General features: G+C 37.5%; 1 protein-coding gene across 1 annotated transcript in view; it reads left to right on the top strand.

Annotated features, from left to right (window-relative positions):
* LOC134751868 (basement membrane-specific heparan sulfate proteoglycan core protein-like) overlaps positions 1–19,361 on the top strand; it is a 253,985-nt gene that overhangs the window by 162,831 nt on the left and 71,793 nt on the right. The window contains exons 2-4 of the mRNA XM_063687392.1: positions 307–439; positions 14,065–14,178; positions 15,804–15,889. Of these exons, the coding sequence (XP_063543462.1) occupies positions 307–439; positions 14,065–14,178; positions 15,804–15,889 (333 nt within the window). The remainder of the gene's footprint in view (positions 1–306; positions 440–14,064; positions 14,179–15,803; positions 15,890–19,361) is intronic.

Raw genomic sequence — 19,361 nt, 5'->3', positions numbered from 1 at the left:
CAACCGCAAGAAATTAATCGCAGTGCGTTCTAAGCCTTAAATATACTTCAGAAACATTGCAGCAGTCCCTTTCGGTCCCTTCCTTATATATATCTTGGTGAAACAAATTCAAAATATTGTACCCAACACCTACTTCTGTAACCCAATATTCATATGCAGATAAATCATTCATTCATTCATTTATTAATTCATTTATTCATTCAATCATTCCATCATTAATTCATTAATTCATTAAATATTTGCGAAGTGTATCAAGTATGTATCTTGTAAAGTGTTTCTCTAAACTTATATTTCTCCTTGTTACAGCGGCCATTGAATCTCTACACGCACCGACCGGGGGCGGCGTCGAGCTGCCCTGTGACGTCACACCCGCTCTTCCCGATGACCGAATGGGGCTGGTCATCTGGTACAAGCAGGGGCACGAAGCGCCTATATACTCGTAAGTGAAACTTATTTACTTACTCCGTAGGCTCAGTGACCGAAGTTGAGACACACAAGACAGCTCCACCTGTTTAGGTCCTGCGCTACTTCTCGCTAATAGGGAATATTACTCGAAACTCTGCGTAGGGGGCGCCACTACCACAATCTGAGGGTGGGTGAATAAAATCGAAATTTCGTTATCTCACATCTCTGTCACTCTTGCATATTCGAGCGATAAAGAGGCAGATAGCGAAATTTCGGATCGCGTTTCCCAGAATGTAATATTGTATATTACCTATACTATTATATTATACCTATTTGTATAAGTTACTCTATGGTTTACTAAAGAGACTAGTGCTGCACTCTGGTGGCAGAACATTGCAGTAATACCCTTTGAGTATTTAGCCCGTAATTCCCCCTATTGTTGACTCGGAGTTCGCGCAGACCCCTCCATCATGTCGCTCCAGCGAGTTATTAATATCAAATTACCTCATAACAGTCATAAAACGAAATAATTACCCAAAGGCCTATTTGAATAAACGCAAAATACCTATAACTTGTTTGATTGTTCTCCCTCTAGCTCCCACTCATACACAACAAAATGCATAAAAGCGAAAAGGCAGTAAAATTAATTTAATTTACTTAAAGTTTCGCGATCTAACAATGGAGGTTTAAAAGAATTCGTGTTAAGGCGTCTTTTATGGGGCCAACTTTTTACGACTTCGGTTTAGTTTTCAATTCGCTTTCACGCGAAATATAAAGAGTTTATTCGAATATAAATTTCTTTAGTCTATTTTGTGAGCCTTTTTCATTTGACTTCAGAATAAAGTTCAACTAGGTTCTAATTTGATTCGGTAATTATTTTTTTTTAAACATTCAAACTTTAGACAAGTTTTATAACAAGTACGCAGTTTTAGACAACGTTTATCATAAATAGGCACATTCGATTTAATAAATAACAAATCAATGTATGTAAGTATTATAGTTTTGTTTAAATTCTTGTTGTTTGCCACTACATTTTTAGTTAGCCATTTACTTTTATCAGTTTTATGATTGTTTCTAGGTTCACCGTTTGTGACTCTATTGTAATTTTATTTTATACTTAGGTACTTGAACTTTACTTATACACATAATAGTAAGATAGTATCACGAATTGAGAAGCAACTTCACGTAGAACCAGAAAATTACAGTTATGGTAGAAATAAACATTGCTCAACCATCAATATCGCCAACAAGCCAATGACAGTTCTAATTGCACTCAACCCTGATTGACTGATCTTCTCCATACAAGGCATCCTTAACACCAAAATATTCAAAAAACTCCTCTTACAACTTTCAACCTTATACTAAGTAAATTAAGATTCAAAATAAATTGCACTTCGCCTTAACTATCCAAGCCCTTGGCCAATGCAATTTGAACTTAATGCAGATGTGTTAGAGTTGAAATTACTTTGAAGGATAGATACACTATGTGTGACAATGTATTTAGTTCACTTTAACTTTATACGAAATAGGCGAATCAGGTCAAAAGGATTACAACGTGGTAATTTATATGTTAATAGATCCGCCTTGTTATAGTCTGAGAGCCGTCTAGATTTAGATCTACAATCAGTTTACCTTTGCCTGTTTTTTTTACTAGCGGTATGGAGGTGCAGGCTTATATTGATATAACATTTATTTAGAAAAATTGTATTTTAAAACAGATTTGCGACCGATAAAACAACTGCAGATAAATACAAGTTTATCAAACAAGCAATAAGTAGGTAGTTGTATCAATATTAGTAAGTAGCGTAAAAATACCAGCCAAGTGCGAGTCGGACTCGCGCACCGAGGATTCCGTATAGTATTTGTTTTGTGTGTGGGTTCCGAGGGTTTAGTATTTGTTGTTATAGCGGCAAGAGAAATACATCATCTGTGAAAATTTTAACTGTCTAGCTATCACGGTTCATGAGATACAGCCTGGTGACAGACAGATGGACAGACGGACATGGGAGTCTTAATAATAGGGTCCCGTTTTTACCCTTTGGGTACGGAACCCTAAAAATTATAGTGGTCATTTCTATCTAAAGTTGTACCCCCAACTTTTGTGTTAGAATTGGGAATTTTCATATTATTTTCACTCAGAATCACTCACTTTGGTTACGTTTTCAATTCAACCTTCTATGCCTTTAACAAAACTGATAAACAAAAAATGTATAAAATAAGGGGGACGGTTCGAAGAGTTATGTTTTGCTTGATGCTTACTGTACCCATAGTTCTATTAAAGTTGGCCCGCGATTAGAACATGGTAATATAATAAATATATTGTATCTAATGTGCATCTTGGAAATCCTTATTTGACTTGCCTATAACTAATGGCTCTGTAAGCTAATAGACCTCGCGAGCATATCATTAAACTCAATCAATGCCATGTTCCGCCATTTTGAAAAAAAATCTGAACACTGAACTAACATTTTTTTTTGCTCACAAAATTTTACGAAAATCGATAGAGAATTGCGACCTATAGAAGAGAACATCCGGACATACGAAAGCATTTTGGCCCAAGCTGAAACGGAGACCTTCGCTATCATCATCATCATCATCATGTCAGCCGATAGACGTCCACTGCTTGACATAGGCCTCCCCCAAGGCTCGCCACTCCGTCCTGTGCCGCTCGCATCCACCGAATTCCCGCGACCTTCACCAAGTCGTCGCTCCATCTTGTTGGAGGCCTACCGGCAGCTCGTCTTCCTAACGCTCGGTAAATTATAATATACAGATTATATTAAGCTCTGTTTCTCCTAAGCAATGCTTTTAATAACAAATCCCAAGTAACATGACTATGACGCCTTCCTGTACATGACACAAGCTAAATAGGTCGCGTTATTAACTAGAGCGCAATCTATTCACAATTCCACTGTCTTTGATAAATTCGTAATGCGACGAGGTAAGCGCTTTGTCAGCCGGATCTCTGCCTATAATCCGTTATTCGGCGTATCAAAGGCATATCAAAGGGCTATTTAAGCTCAATGCCGTCAACTTACACGATTTAATGTCTTATCTGTGAGTTTCCGGTTTAAAAGCTTACGTTTTAATTAAGGTAGATAGTGTTTGGGTACAGACAGACGGACATATAGTTTGGAGATAACGAGGTTGGTTTTAAGTGACTTTTGACGTGTTGTATTAATGTTTTTGATTTGGAAGTACCTGTGAGATTCTTTATTAACCTCCCAATTCCCAGAATCGTTACTCGTTTTTGAATTTGGAACCTTAACTTATTTAATCAAAGTTAAAATTACGTTTTGGATTAAAGCCTTTATAAAGGCCTCTGGGACTTAGGAGGTAGTTAAAGTTAAATTACGAATATCGTAATCTACTAAACCATTTTAACTCTACAATTAAAACTCCCGTGGGTCTAATATATCTGTGTAATTAGTGTTTTTTTTATTAAATTTACGTAACTAACTAGACAATTATTTAAATCTCGACAATAACAGTGGGCCCGATTCAGATTTAAAAACTTGTTATGGTTTTAATACGACGTAATACGTTTGTATTTCGATAATTATTCTGATATTCTCTTCAATTCCAGTATTGAAATATCGTAAGTATCGGTTCGATATTTTTTTTTTGGCGATTGGCGCTAGTCACACCTGATGGAAAGTGAATACAGGGAATACAGATGGCGGGAGTGCATTCCATTCTTTAGCCGTCCGTACCAAAAAGGAGGAGGCAAAACGTTTAGTTTTTTTTTATATAAGAGGCAAACGAGCAGACGGAGTACCTGATGGTAAGCGATTACCGCCGCCCATGGACACCTGCAACACCAAATACCGCAGGCGACAGTTCATTCCACAGTTTAGCTGTGCGAGGCAGTAAGCTTCTGGAGAAACGCACAGTTGAGGACTGCCAACCATCTAAGTGGTGAGGATGGTAATGTTGTCGCGTAGGGCGATGGGGAAAAGATGCGGCAGGGATTAATCCGAACAATTCGTGCGAACAAATGGAACGTGGACCACGAATGGGTGCATATTCTGGTATTTCGGAATTACGGTATCCATTCCGTAGTTGCAACAGTATGTAGTAGTCTCCGTATGTCACCTTTATAAGTACATCACTCATGAACGAGTCACTTATATTATTAGTCACGTAGTGAAACTGATGCGCTTAATAACAAAACAACATTATAAAAGCGACCAATCTTCTAATCACGAAGTTTTACTCTATAAAGTAGTATTAAACATTCGATTTTGAATCTTAATACTTTCGACATAGATATATATTTTCGTAATCTTCTAAATACTAAGTTTAACTCATTGACATTAGATTTCAAGCTTAAATTCTCTTGACATAAAGTGCGTTTTATTCAAAATGGCGTCGAGTACGTTGACTAAAGGGTGAAACGTCAAATGTAAAAAAGATGACAGCAGCCGGCACTTTGATGGATTATACAGATTGGGATCAGTTAGGATATATTATAATATCGAACGGTTTGAAGGCTCGTGCTGTTATAGATATTTAATTGTTTAGTCAGCTATAATAAGTAGACGCACAGGGCCGTGTTGCATAATAAACTAGAACTAATATTACAAGCGGAACTCCTTTTCTATCTTCGCTTATTAGTTAGAGTGCGACGAAAATCTGAATTATCATCTATGAAGTGCCATTAGAAGTATTTATTTAAATCGAAAATAATATGTTACTAGGTAAATTATTTGATTTCCTTGCAGTATATTCCAAGATATAACCACCATGTCTGCTTTTCGTATTTTCCAAGCCACTAATCTACGTATAGCGAGCTCGAGCGGCCGATATGAAATTCAAAAATGGTAAATGTGGCTGATCTTCACATTCGGGCCTGTTTACACATTAATAATAAGTGTTTGTTTATTGCAAGTTGCGAGCGTCATTTCCTACTTGCGTTTAGTAGCAAATGTCTGATCTCGCACTAAATACTAATTTATTAGGATATAATATTAAAATACAAAATACATATAAACATATTATAAAAAACCTAACCTAGGGTGCCGCCAGCAGCGGGGCAGGGCCCAAGCTGCCAGTGGTCAGGGCCGCAGAGAGCGGAACCGGCGGACTATCCGCGCCGTGTCCAAGATTCCCGCTTTCTGCAACTGACCCGTGATCCAACCACCTAGCGAGTCTCTCTAGATGTTGATCGAGACTCTTCGCTATTAGACCGTTCGCTGAAACAATATTTTATTGTTACATACAAAATTTGTACAGCCTTACAGTAAAAACCACGATACAAATTAATGATTAAAGAAAAAGTATATACATGTAAAACAATTTCAAGTGATATCCGGAGTTTCACAGTACGCCAATCAATGTGTAACCGGGCCACGGTATGAAAGCCAGTTACACTTGCCCCGCAGCCACACTTTTCAATATGGACCTTAAGCCGGATTCACATTTGCCTGTTGTTTTGTGTTGTTGTGTCATGACGCATCAGAACTCGATTTCATACATTTAATATGGTTGCATTCACATTTGTCTGACGTATCGTGATGCGTCAGAAATGTGTAGCCGGATTTATTTTCTGTTATATCTGGCGGCCACGGTTTAATTAACACACGAAATGAGCATGCGAACTATATATTAAGGAATCTGACGCTATGTGAAGCCTTTGGCAGGCAGAAATTGTTCTGCCAGAATGCCCCAGGCTTGAGCCATAACAAGACTGAGTGAGCGGGACATAATAGTACACATGAATACAACAGTAAAATCAATACATTCAATACAGGCGTTCACATTGGGTCTGTTTACACAGTGATTAGTGTTTATTATAAAAGGCCACCTATGAGATGGACTGACCAAATCTGCCATGGAAGGACCCCCTGAACGCATTTGCCAGAATGACCTCCAACCGTGGAAGATGGAGAGAAATCATACTGCAAGCAACAGCTGTGCCTGATGTCAGCAATTTGTCACAACACTGCAAAGAGTAAAACGACAAAGAAGAAGAAGTGTTTATTGCGAGTACATATGAAGGGTACACGGAAAGAACATGTCTAGTCACTTTAGTAACATTTTGAGTAATCGCGGTTTAAAAATTTGGAACCATGTCAAAATGTATGGTAATTCCGTGACTAGGTCTTTTTTAACAAAAAAAAAGTTGTGTTGCATATATTATATTGTACAGTGGTAGCAAAAGATATAAATCTAATAGTTCATTAAGAGCTCTACATTTTGAGATAGAAATATCATTTTCCGAAAAAAGTGACTAGACATGTTCTTTCTGTGTACCCTTCATATACGAGTAATTAGCTACTAAATGCAAGGAGCAAAAGTAAGAACTTACAATAAACACTAATCAATGTGTAAACAGGCCCCAATGTGTAGGACAACCACGCTTATCCCGCAGCCATACTTATCAGTATCGACTTTAAGCTTTTTTTAAATTTTTTCTACGCCGATAATCAATGAAATTACTTTACCTTACTGTGGCGTATAGTTATTATTATCACAGTGTAGTCTTTTGCCGAATAAAATATAATAACTATATGTATATTTGTTATTGCAGGAGCTATTAGCACTCATCGTATTTAAGATATGTTTTTTGATGAATCAATACAAGACCGAGCTAGAGCCCATATTTTTTTTAATAACAGGGATTTGTTTTTGGCGCCTACAGCGACATTTTTTAAATATCCAAGTGGATTCAAGCAACTTCCATTCCCATGTTTCAGGAGGTACTTTCGATTAATTACTTAAAAATCAGGATATTTTCTAAATATTGATAATGTAGTTTGTCGCCATCTTAGAGCATTTAATAACTAGAGTCACCATTAATAAGAGCTCACCCCTCTGCCGAAAAACTTTTTCACAATTGTCCATACTTTTGTATAGACCAAAGATAGATATAACTCCGTAATAGATGGATACAGTCTAAGGAAAAAACGTGCCTCGAAAATCAAGAAAATTTGATTCTCGATCAGAGGGCGCTACTTGCTTTGGCCTACTGTCGTATAGATGGCGTTGACGGTTTCGTTTGTTATTTAACAATTTTTACTCATATCAGTGAAAGAACATGGGTCAAAATCATAAAAATAATTAATGCAAATAAAAAAAATCATTTATCCATATTTAAATACATTTTATCGTATTTTTATAAATCTTCATTATTAGTTTTAAAGTGTGTCGACAGATGGCAGTGAATTTACTGTGGTTACAAAATTTAGTATGACAGTAATGTGGTATAGACTCTATGGACTGACGTTTATCTGACATGGCTACATTTGACGTGCCCCCCGCAAAAGGCAGACTGATTTGTACAGAAAATGACAGACAAGGCAGTTACTAAATGCTCTAAGGTCGCTATTATCTAATCAACATAGTTTTGTTATTATTTGTATAGATTTTCTGTGAAAGGAAACATTGTAGAAACTAGAATTTTATAATTGTAGTATATAGTTAGCTAGTCGGTAAATAATTATGTATATAGGTATACTAACATTAGCCTTAAGATAAAACTGTCACTAACACAAACTGATCCAAGTTAGTTGGTCCTTAATAAATGAATTTATTATTATTATTGTATTTACAAAATATTATATACAAAATATTGCAATTTTCATGCTGTTTTATCAATAGGTAATGTGACGGTACGAACGTAACATATGCCTACTCTGCTAGATCTTCGTTACAACGTAATTAGCCCGTGTACACACTGAATCATGTTGTAGACGTCACATCTCATTTATCGAAATACCTGTCGATAGCAACGGAGCCTGAGACGAACATTGTGCAGCCATCAGATATATCGGAGCGGCCGAGGTGGTCAATAATATGAATACGCAATCTAAGGCCTTGAGGGCTACCGTTTTTGTGCTCACCAGTTGGCGCCACTGTAGATGTAGGTCCAGAAAAACATATCTCAAAATTCTTCTATGCTTATTTTTATAAAATCAATACGTCAATACACAAACCGAATTTAAACTGTTGTGAGACATACTAACATTAAATCATTTTGTGAAAGTGGTGGGGAAACAAGTGAGTCTAAACCGTAAAATGATTTAATGTCAATACACAAAGGTATTTTAACGTCTTAATGTGCCATTTTTTCAACCTGTTCAATTTTGCGTATATTTTAGTGAGTACTTTTTTCAAACCACTAACATTTATTGAGCTATATCTATTGTTTACCATGATAAATCAAAGACGGACAAATATTTACCACAGTTATGAATAAGGAGTTAAAATTCCCGATAAAAAAGCTTGAAACTCCCAAAACTTCTATGCATTTGACATTTTGAAAGACACTAGCGCCCCTAGCGGCGAAATTAAACGCGGTAGCCCTCATAGAAGCGTGTTCAGATTATTGTGAGCACCTTGGCCGCTCCGATATATCTGATGGAGACTGCGCAGTCAGATAGATAGTTTATAAGACCAAAAAAAAGTCAAATATATCGTAACACCATAGAGTAACTTATACTAGAGCGGTACTGTCATAGTATATTTTGTAACCCCATTAAATTCACTGCCATCTGTCGACACACTTTAAAACTAAAACTGAAGATTTATAAAAATACGATAAAATGTATTTAAATATAGATAAATGTTTTTTTTTATTTGCATTAATTATTTTTATGATTTTGAGCCATGTTCTTTCACTGATATGCGTTAAAATTGTTAAATAACAAACGAAACCGTCAACGCCATCTATATGACAGTTGGCCAAAACTAGTAGTGCCCTCTGAACGAGAATCAAATTTTCTTGATTTTCGAGGCACGTTTTTTCCTTAGACTGTATCCATCTAGTACTCCTTTAATTGACCAACAATTGTTCAGCGACTTTCGAAAATAACTTGTATTTTGATTTTTAGCACACTAAGATTTATTCTAAAGGGGCCACCTAGGAGGATATAACCAAACGGAGACGCCACGTCTGTAATTTTCTGTACAAAAAAGTCTATATATATCATATATACGTAACGTAAAAATAGTCATGTCAGATAAACGTCAGTCCATATATTGTATATGACCATTGGCCGACTATTTTCGACAGAGGGGAACGCTTGTCAATGGCTACTCCGTTTGGTTATATCCTCCTAGAGGCCCACTGACTATCAGTCCGCCGCACGATATCGGCCTGTCAGTTAGAACAAAAATTTGACAGTTCCGAACTGACAGGTCGATATCGGGTGTCCTACTCCTACCTCCAGTGTCAGTTTGACGTGCTATTTTTGGGACAACCTGTTTATCTATTTTGTAGGAAATTTTATACAGATTATTTACGTACAAGATTATTTTTTGCTGTGGGCGAGTTATTTACGAAAAACTAAAAAAAAAAACGACAGAACAAATTATAAGTAACTTTCCCACTTTAATATAATTTGAAATATTGATCCTATCGAAAAAGTGTACTGAATCTTTTTTGTAGATAATTTTATGTAGATTACTTATGTAGTAGAACATTTTAGCTACGGGCCACCGTTTAAAAGTTATTTACGAAAAACTATAAAATGGGACCCTAAACCCCCACCTCCCTACCCGTTTGCTTCCCAGCACCCTCCAGTACTTTTAGTATGTTTATTACACGATTCCCTACAACTATGCCAAAATTTGCTTATACACGAATTATTTCCCCTCTATATCCTTCGTTTCATGGCCTATATTGTCATTCATACTTATAGGGTCTGAACCGTACGGTCGAGTTCACAAATATGTATACAGAACTTCCGTGAGACACAGACATATTAAATACGTGAGTGACCCGTTATTAATATATTTAATATGTATACCTACATTTCTTCACCTTAATCCGTCGCAATGAGGTGAAATTTATACATAATTATAAACTCAACTGTACTCAATTGCATGGACACATTATGAATGAATTCTTTGATACAGTGGGCACTGCAATTCTGCGGCTGCAATAATTATATCCCACAGTAAACTTGTCTTTAAATTATGAGATTTGCATAAGTTAATGAGATCCTCGAGATCGAGTAATTAAAACTTGTTATGATTATGATTATGCATTTTTAAATAATATGCTGGTCTGATAGCCTCTTCTAATTTACAGTAAAAGATTAAAAGGCATTAAATTGAGTATTAATACGCCCAATAGCAGTCAATATGTAATGAAAAGAAAATATAAAAAACGCGTAACGCATAGCGTTTTTACTGTATGCTTAGCGTGGTTGTATTCAAACAACAATCAATTCGTATTCCAAAATTGAAAACCTTACGTTAAAGAATATATCAAGTCGCGATTTTGTCTCAAGAAAACTAATATAATAGGAGCAGGAGGAGACAAAATGATGGGTAGAATTTAAAAAAAAACCGGCCAAGTGCAAGTCGGACTCGCGCACGAAGGGTTCCGTACTATTACGCAAAACAACGGCAAAAAATCACGTTTGTTGTATACGGGAGCCCCACTTAAATATTTATTTTATTCTGTTTTTAATATTTGTTGTTATAGTGGCAACAGAAATACATCATCTGTGAAAATTTCAACTGTCTATCACGGTTCATGAGATAGAGCCTAATGACAGACAGACACACGGACGGACGGACAGCAGAGTCTTAGCAATAGGGTACCGTTTTTACCCTTTGGGTACGGAACCCTAAAAAACGCGTAACGCATAGCGTTTTTACTGTATGCATTATCACCAAGTCGGTGAAAACTTAGCGTGGTTGTATTCAAACAACATTAAATTCGTATTCCAAAATTGGAAACCTTACGTTAAAGAATATCAAGTCGCGTTTTTGTCTTACAAAAACTAATATAATAGAGCAGGAGGAGACGAAACGTTCGGTAGAATTAAAAAAACTGGTTCTGATAACCACTGCATTTAACTAGTATATATTTGACGTTTTCAACCAAAAGGTACCAAATTTCGCTTGTTGATAAGGTTGATTTCTAATTGAAGCTATATGGAAATAGCGCCTTACTGACATGCGTCAATAAGTACCCTTTTGGTTGAAAATGGCACATATATATCTTACACAAATAAATATCACTGATTATTCGATTTATATTTGACAGTCAAGTGCTTATAAAACTATCCAATACCCTCCAATCAACATCAACTTGAATGAAACATAAAATCAACACCACAGTAAATCAATGCCCAATTATAGGTAAAAATACCTTCCAAACAAAATATAAAATAAAAGTGTAAAGGGTATAACTCGTTCTTTAACTAGCTATTCACTTGTCAGCATCCTGTATAATGTTACAAACGAACCGACATACAGTGGAGCCAGCTAGTACAGTAGGTTAGTAGCTTGGTATAAACACTGAAAAAAAATTAGCCGAACTCATTGAGTAAGCAATAAAAAAAAAACCGGACAAGTGCGAGTCGAACTCGCCCACTGAGGGTTCCGTACTTTTTAGTATTTGTTGTTATAGCGGCAACAGAAATACTATCACGGTTCATGAGATACAGCCTGATGACAGACAGACGGACAGACGGACGGACGGACAGACGGACAACGCAGTCTTAGTAATAGGGTCCCGTTTTACCCTTTGGGTACGGAACCCTAATAAAAAACTGAATTTAAGTAAAAAATAAATTTTTGATCAATATGCTAAACCGATTTTGTTGTCGACATATCGGCCGGTGTGACACATAGTTTGCGAGTCTCCATTTTCGTGTAAGTAGTAACAAAATGAAAAATCGTATTTTGTTACTATTATGCAAACATTAGTTTCAGTACTTTCAAAAAAACAAATTCAAAATGTTTTATTTGCAAATGTAGGTGTAAATTTTACAATTTGAGAATCTTGTTTTTAAAGTGAACTAAAGGGTTTTGATGCGAAGAGTGGTTTTTACAATGACTTACATTTGTGGTACTTTCGATGTCCGTCTGTCCGTCTGTTCGTCTGTCCGCCTGCCCGTCTGCCCGTCTGTTCGTCTGTCCATCTGTCCGTCTGTCCGTCTGTCCGTCTGTCCGTCTGTCCGTCTGTCCGTCTGTCCGTCTGTCCGTCTGTCCGTCTGTCCGTCTGTCCGTCTGTCCGTCTGTCCGTCTGTCCGTCTGTCCGTCTGTCCGTCTGTCCGTCTGTCCGTCTGTCTGTCTGTATGTCTGTCACCAGGCTATATCTCGTGAACCGTTATAGCTAGGAAGTTGAAATTTTCACAGATGATGTTGCCGTTATAACAACAAATACTAAAAACAGAATAAAATAATTACCTAAGTGGGACTCCCATACAACAAACGTGGCGTTTTTGCCGGCCGCACTTGTCCGGTTTTTCTCTGCAGCTGACTGTAAATTTGTTTCAACTATTTAGTTTTGTCGCTAGTTAGGAATGCAAAAGGTAATCTACTGTATTTTGTCTACTATTGCCGCATACATTATATATTGAACCACAGCGAGTGCTCGTAATATCAGTAACAGGAAATATTATGCTTGAATTGCCGAGGGAAAATCTAATTGTTCATCGACATTTAACGAGAAATAACATTAAGCCCTAGCTAACATTTGTGCCATTCTCAATCAAAAGGGTACTTATTGTCGGTTGTCAATAAGGCGCTATTTCCATATAACTTCAATTTGAAATCAACCTTATCAACAACCGACAATGTGGTACACTTTGGTTGAAAACGTCACATTTGGACATTTGGAGTATTTAATAATTCTCTCTGGTTTTAGAAATACGGTGAAGCATGGGTAAATTGAATTTTAAGGGACGGCTATTTTGTTAAATTTGGCGAGATATTTCCATTTAGTAAATAATTTAAAATAGGTACCTAGCTGATCAAAATAAATGTTTAGTATTTACAAATCCAAATTCCTCAAACTGTAAAAGACCTTGCTTATTTTTTAAAAATAAATTAGACCAGCGATTAAACTTACTCCAACCTAATGGAAAGCAAATACAAATATGAAGATCATTGGTTCAGTATTTTATTCAGCGGCCTTCTACCTAAACTAGTCAGTATAACGCTGCGTCTTACGTAAGCGAACAACTCGCGAACGCGAAGCGAAGCGGTGCGGCGCGGCGGGCCCACGGCGTTCGCGTTAGCAACGAGATCGCCCACGTAAGACTCTTCTATAGGTATCAAAGGATTGATTCACCCCGCGCCGCATCGCTTGGCGTTCGCGTCTTGTTCGCCTACGTAGTACGCTGCGTACTGCTTACCAAGCAGGAGATTCCGGATTCAAATGCTTTCTCATCACGTAATATAATCTTAGTGTTGATTTGGTTTGACGGGTTTATAAGGTTACCTATGTCCAAAGAGGACATAAAAGGATAGAGAAGTACTGTCATAGTAAATTTTGTAGCCACAGTAAATTTACTGCCACCTATCGACACACGGTTAAAACTAAAAAGAAAAATATCAGAAAATGTATTTATATATGGATAAATGCTTTTTTTTATTTGCATTAATTATTTTTATATGATTTTGACCCATGTTCTTTCACTGGTATGCGTTAAAATTGTTAAATAACAAACGAAACCGTCAACGCCATCTATTCGAGAGTAGGCCAAAGGTAGTGGCGCCATCTGATCGAGAATCAAATTTTCTTGATTTTCGAGGCACCTGTATCCATCTATTACGGAGTTATATCTATCTTTGCTATATCTACCTATGTTGCGTGGATTTATCTATTCTAACGACCTTAGGTTATTTATTAACTGTCAATTATCGTATGTAATATTACAACTTTTTACAATTACAATTTTTTATTGTTCACAGTCTTGACACCAGAGAAGGTGTGACGTCACACTGGTCAGATCCCGGCACTTTAGGCACCCGGGCGACATTTCGCAGCGACACGAGACCCGCTGTGCTGGTGCTCACAAAACTTAGGTAAGTCGTTCGGCACTTTTAGTAAGTGCCACTTGCACTTACCTGGAGTTACCATAGTTACCAGTGCAATTTGACACTGGGTTAACGGTTTAATCGGTTGAAGCCTCTCATTGCATTTTAATCGGAGACCCTTTGTTTGACATATATATTGAAAGTCATAATGTAATGATTGTCATATTATCATTAGTCATAATTCTGAAACTGTTAACTTTTCAGAATTTTCCTCGGGTTATCTTATAGATAGGTTAGGTTAGGTTAGGTTTGTTTTATGGCAATCCTGAAAAGTTACGCGTTTTTGAGAAAAACCAAATTATGACTAATGATAATATGGCAATCATTACATTATGACTTTCAATAATTATGTCAAACAATAAAGACCCATTTTAATCGCATACCGCAGTGTTCCGAGGATTTCTTTTGAATTTGTTAGTTGTCTCTTTCGCACTCTTCAACTGTCATTAAGCGTAAGCGGAAGCGTAGAATGATCTAAATCTGTGAAAATTATAGATCGGGAAAAACCGTAGGTACCTTTAGTATAGTACCGGGGATGTAAAAACAAGGCTTACATACACAGCTTTTTTTACCAAAAGTGACCACAAAAACAGTTTATACTAGAAACCTGACTTTCACACCAACTTTTAATGGTGTCTAAAGATAGTCGGTAAAACTTCAGTCCAGTCTTGATGTTAACTACGAATAGACAAGGAAACTTGGCTTTTTAACTAGTTTTCAAGTTAATTGAAGTTTCCTGTGACTTGGCTTGGGGAATACTTGGCCAAACTACCGGTATTATAAGTGACAGGTTTGAACACAGAGCGATTTTAGAAAGATAAAGTTATTCTGAGAGCGTATTATAATTGTGAAAGTGACTGATTTCGGTATGATTATTGTGAAAAGTGGTCCTCTATGTGTATTATGCACACGCACGCACGCACGCGCGCACGCACGCACGCACGCACGCACGCACGCACGCACGCACGCACGCACGCACACACACACACACACGCACACACACACACTGGTGGATATCTGACTTGCATCAGCGAGAGACCAGTGACCCACTTAACGCCACTGCCACCATTCCACTAACCTGGGTTTAACCGGTTAAACCTGGAGTTCCCATGGTTACCAGTACAAGCGCCACGCGCTCAGACAGAATGACCACGCGCTCAGACACAATGGCCATGCGCTCAGACACAATGGCCGATCGCTCACCGAAAAGAAACAATGGCTTTTGTTTAACAGATTAGGGTCTTAGGCGTAAAAAACATTTGAGAAGATTCATACTATAAACTAGATCGATTTTACAAACAGGCTTCGTCAATTAAACACTAAATTAAACTAGGCCAAGTCCCCACTTCGGACCGTAGCCGGCCCAAAAGTCCCCATGACACTGGCAGATCTGTTGGACCAGATACGATCCGGAGCGAGGATCGCAACCCCTCTCTTAGTCGCCGACCCAATTGCTACACAAACTCCTTAGCCTCCTCCGTGCCCAAGATCCTGCAGTCTCCACCGCCACCGGTATGAAATCATACGTTGGTTCCAAGGCAGAGTACTTTATATGCTTCTGTTTGGCCGCATACTCCAAATATAAATTTTACAAATGTGATTGATTGTTCCAGGCCTGAAGACAGCGGGCAGTATCGGTGTCGAGTGGACTTCATCAAGTCGCCCACAAAGAACACTCGACTCAACCTTACAGTGCTCAGTAAGTAATTGATCATAATAAAGCAGGCAGCGCCGCACAGCAGTGACAATGGGTAGCGGCAGCCGGTCGCTACTGCCAGGTCGCGACGCGACTGCCTAGATCCGAATGTTACCTTAAGGCGGTTCCCTGAGCCAGAAAGCGAAAAATCTTCTTATGTGATCATATTTTTCTAAGAGACTTTTATATTCGTAGGCGTGGAAAAAATATATGTAGTTCTTGATTATATTATTTTTAATTTATAAGCTTTCGATTCACGAATTATGACACTTCGCTCGATACAATTAATTCCGAAAGTAACCTCTAACTAGGACTTATAATCAGGCATCGTAAACTGCGAGCGAAATCCATTAAAGTACTAGGGTTTTCATACGTCTAACTGGTTGTCATACGTCATTTAAATGGATTTCGCTCGCAGTTTACGATGCCTGCTTATAATCTAACTTTACTCGGTTATTTATTATGTGACACTATGAACAAAAAAAAGAAGAAAGAACTCTTAATCTTAACTCAAATAGTAATTTGACCGCTTTCGAATTTCGATATTGTAAAGCAACGTTTTTAAAATAAATAAAAATCTACAAAATTCGATCCAAATTGACACTTGGCGCGCATGGTCTTTCCCGTTTTTCTTGCGAAATGTGACAGTGATTAACTTAGGTTTCGGGGATTTTTTTCTTGGTATTTGTTCTTGATTAAAACGATTAAATAATAAATACAAAAACTACTACTTTCTTCAGTCTACAAACGTTGTGCCAAAGATGAAAATTCATAACGCGTACTAATTTCAGTGCATGAAACCGCATACCTCCGGAAACCTGCGCCTTACCGAGGTTTGTTGGTTTCCCGAGAAAGGAAATAGGAGCCCTGGATACCTTGAAGCACTAGGAATTCAACTCAAGAGCAGCCGTATTAAAGTTCAATTTGCTTTGGTAATTCTTAGCGCAATTCAGCTTCAACGTACGCGTGTACGTTGTTGTAGTACGTTGTACAAATGTGCATATTCTAAAAAGTCGTATGTACAGTGGACGTTAAAGATCATATCATTTTCAACCTCAATGCAGGGAGATAAGATGCAAGTGTGCTTAACATCGACTATAAAGGTATTTTGTTAGTTTTGAACCTTAACGGCATTGGAACAGGATTTAATTTAGACAAAATATAGTCTGTTTGAGTAGATTTTGACCGGCGAATAGTACTTTTTTTAATAGTGAGTTCTGTTTTTTACGGTGACAGTCCTGTTTTATGCGTGGGGTCACTCAAATGGATTGAATACTGTAGTTTATGGGGATGAAATGGTGAAGAATGTCCTTGCTGTTACGAATATCTTTGTACTTTGTACATTTTTTACAGTGCGTTTGTATGTAGGAAAATGAGGACTACGTTTGTATGGCACAGAAATCGCCCACGGACGTTCAAAAGTCGCCCACGATCCTCTTTAGCTGGCGCGATTGTACAGAGGAAGGCAAAAATATCGATCCAGACAAATGGCTCAAAATATGTGAACACGACTTTATTGTCTTAGGTGTAAGAGCGTACACATATTTTTGAAACTTTGGGAATGTATATATATTTATGCCCTTGACTGTACCGTGCGGGTGAGCTGAGCGGGTTAGTTAGCAACGCTAACTGGCGCGGACGCGTGCGACAGATTACAGTGGCACCGTGCGTGCGCCGGCTCCTTGCACCTGCGCCATCTAGCGAACGCCCTAACAGTAAATATCGTATTGCCAAATCGTACCTAACCTAAGCTAAGGTACCCTTATAATATAAGTAAGGAGATCTGGCCTAAAGCTTCACGCTGCTCAAATGCGGGTTGGATATATGTATATATTTCTTGGTAAATATACATGGTAATGGTATATTCTACTTGGGCGAAGTTAAACAGTGGGCGTAAACGGTAAAGTTAAGGATTCCTGCAGTAGACAGTTTTGCCCCTAATTTTCAATAAATTGCAACATTGATAACAGGGTTGGTTAAACATCTACATTAGTTTGTAAGTCGCATTTATCTACCTATAGCTCGTTCGCGTTAAGGGTCCCCGGCAAGCTCGGTTTTTCCATACAAACGTAGTTATGCTCTCATTTTAAAATGAGGGGCTACTTTGCTCTGAGACTTTGTACTTACAATAGAATAAGGTATATCTATGTCTGTAATTAGTTTATGTAGCTTCGATATCATAGTTAAAAAAATACAGCGAATTTAAGTTTTTCATACGTTGTTTTTGCTCTATTTCGTTTGTTTTATAAACTGGAGCTATATAAACCAATTACAGACCTAGATATACCTCATGGCATTGTATGTGCAAAGTTTCATTACAATCCATCACGTATAATTTTGAAATGAGAGCGGAAATACGTTTGTATGGGAAGGTGCAATTCGGCCGAGCTTGCCGGGGACTCTTAACACGAACGAACTATAGGTATATTGTTACAAAATTGGTCAAGAAAGTTTCTAGTTACGAAAGACTGCCAAGTTTAGTTTCCTTAACGTAACCCTCACATAGCCAAGTTTATTAACCCTATCTACAAAGTTAATTCCCTCTAACAACCCATACTTTCCACCCTTGCCCGATAGCATCTAATGGGTTGAATAAATCTTCATGCTCAAGGTCAAATTAAAGGAAATGGAAGAAAAGGAAGCAAAAAAACGATAAGATTCTGATTTTCTTGAATGGGGATTCGTTTTTTTTTTTTTTTTACCTAATTCAGGTAAATGTGCTGCCTGAGTGAGAATGTCAATCTGTGTTTTATAAAGATTACTAGCTTTTGCCCGCGACTTCGTCTGCGTGGAATCAGTAACAGCAGCTAGAGTAAGTTAAGCGCCTGGATAAAGTGTAATATCAATCATTCAACTTGAGCAAAAGCTTAATTCTGCCGTGTCAGACGTATCTCTGCTATCTCAAAAAACACAGTTTTGAGTAAATCGACTTTAAAGTTTTCGGTGAGCGTGAAAACTAATAAACTCATATATTTCGTGAGTTTATTGAGTTAAGTCATTTTTAATATGTGTTTTGTGTTTCAATAGACATGAAGAATAATATTTCTTTACTTTTTTTTTGTAAAAATACATAGTTTTTGAAATAAACGCATAAACATAGTTTGGCGTAACCACTGTTTCATACATTTGGTGGTTGCGCGTAACTATGTTAACTTAAAGTTAGACGAGTTCGTTGTATGAGCGCTCATACTATTTCGCGTGGCCACGGCTCGCGGGCTTATTGAGGTTTTCGTTTATCTAAAGTTAGAAGACTACATTGTATCAACTTCTAGTAAAACGTGTAACCAGGGCATGGGGAATATTGAGGTGGTCACGCGTAGTTCTTTTATCTTTAGTTGTAAGAGTTCGTTGTATTAGTGCTCCTAGTAAAACGCGTAACCAGACTACACAAGATAATCCATTTTATAATATGCTAACTCACATTACATACAAGGAGCCCGATTTCCATCAGTCCTTACATCATTGGTTATAAAGT

The sequence above is a fragment of the Cydia strobilella genome, chromosome 23, assembly GCF_947568885.1.
Source record: "Cydia strobilella chromosome 23, ilCydStro3.1, whole genome shotgun sequence".
Taxonomy (NCBI): domain Eukaryota; kingdom Metazoa; phylum Arthropoda; class Insecta; order Lepidoptera; family Tortricidae; genus Cydia; species Cydia strobilella.
The sequence above is the reverse complement of the archived record's forward strand: the minus strand, read 5'-3'. Positions and strand labels throughout refer to the sequence as shown.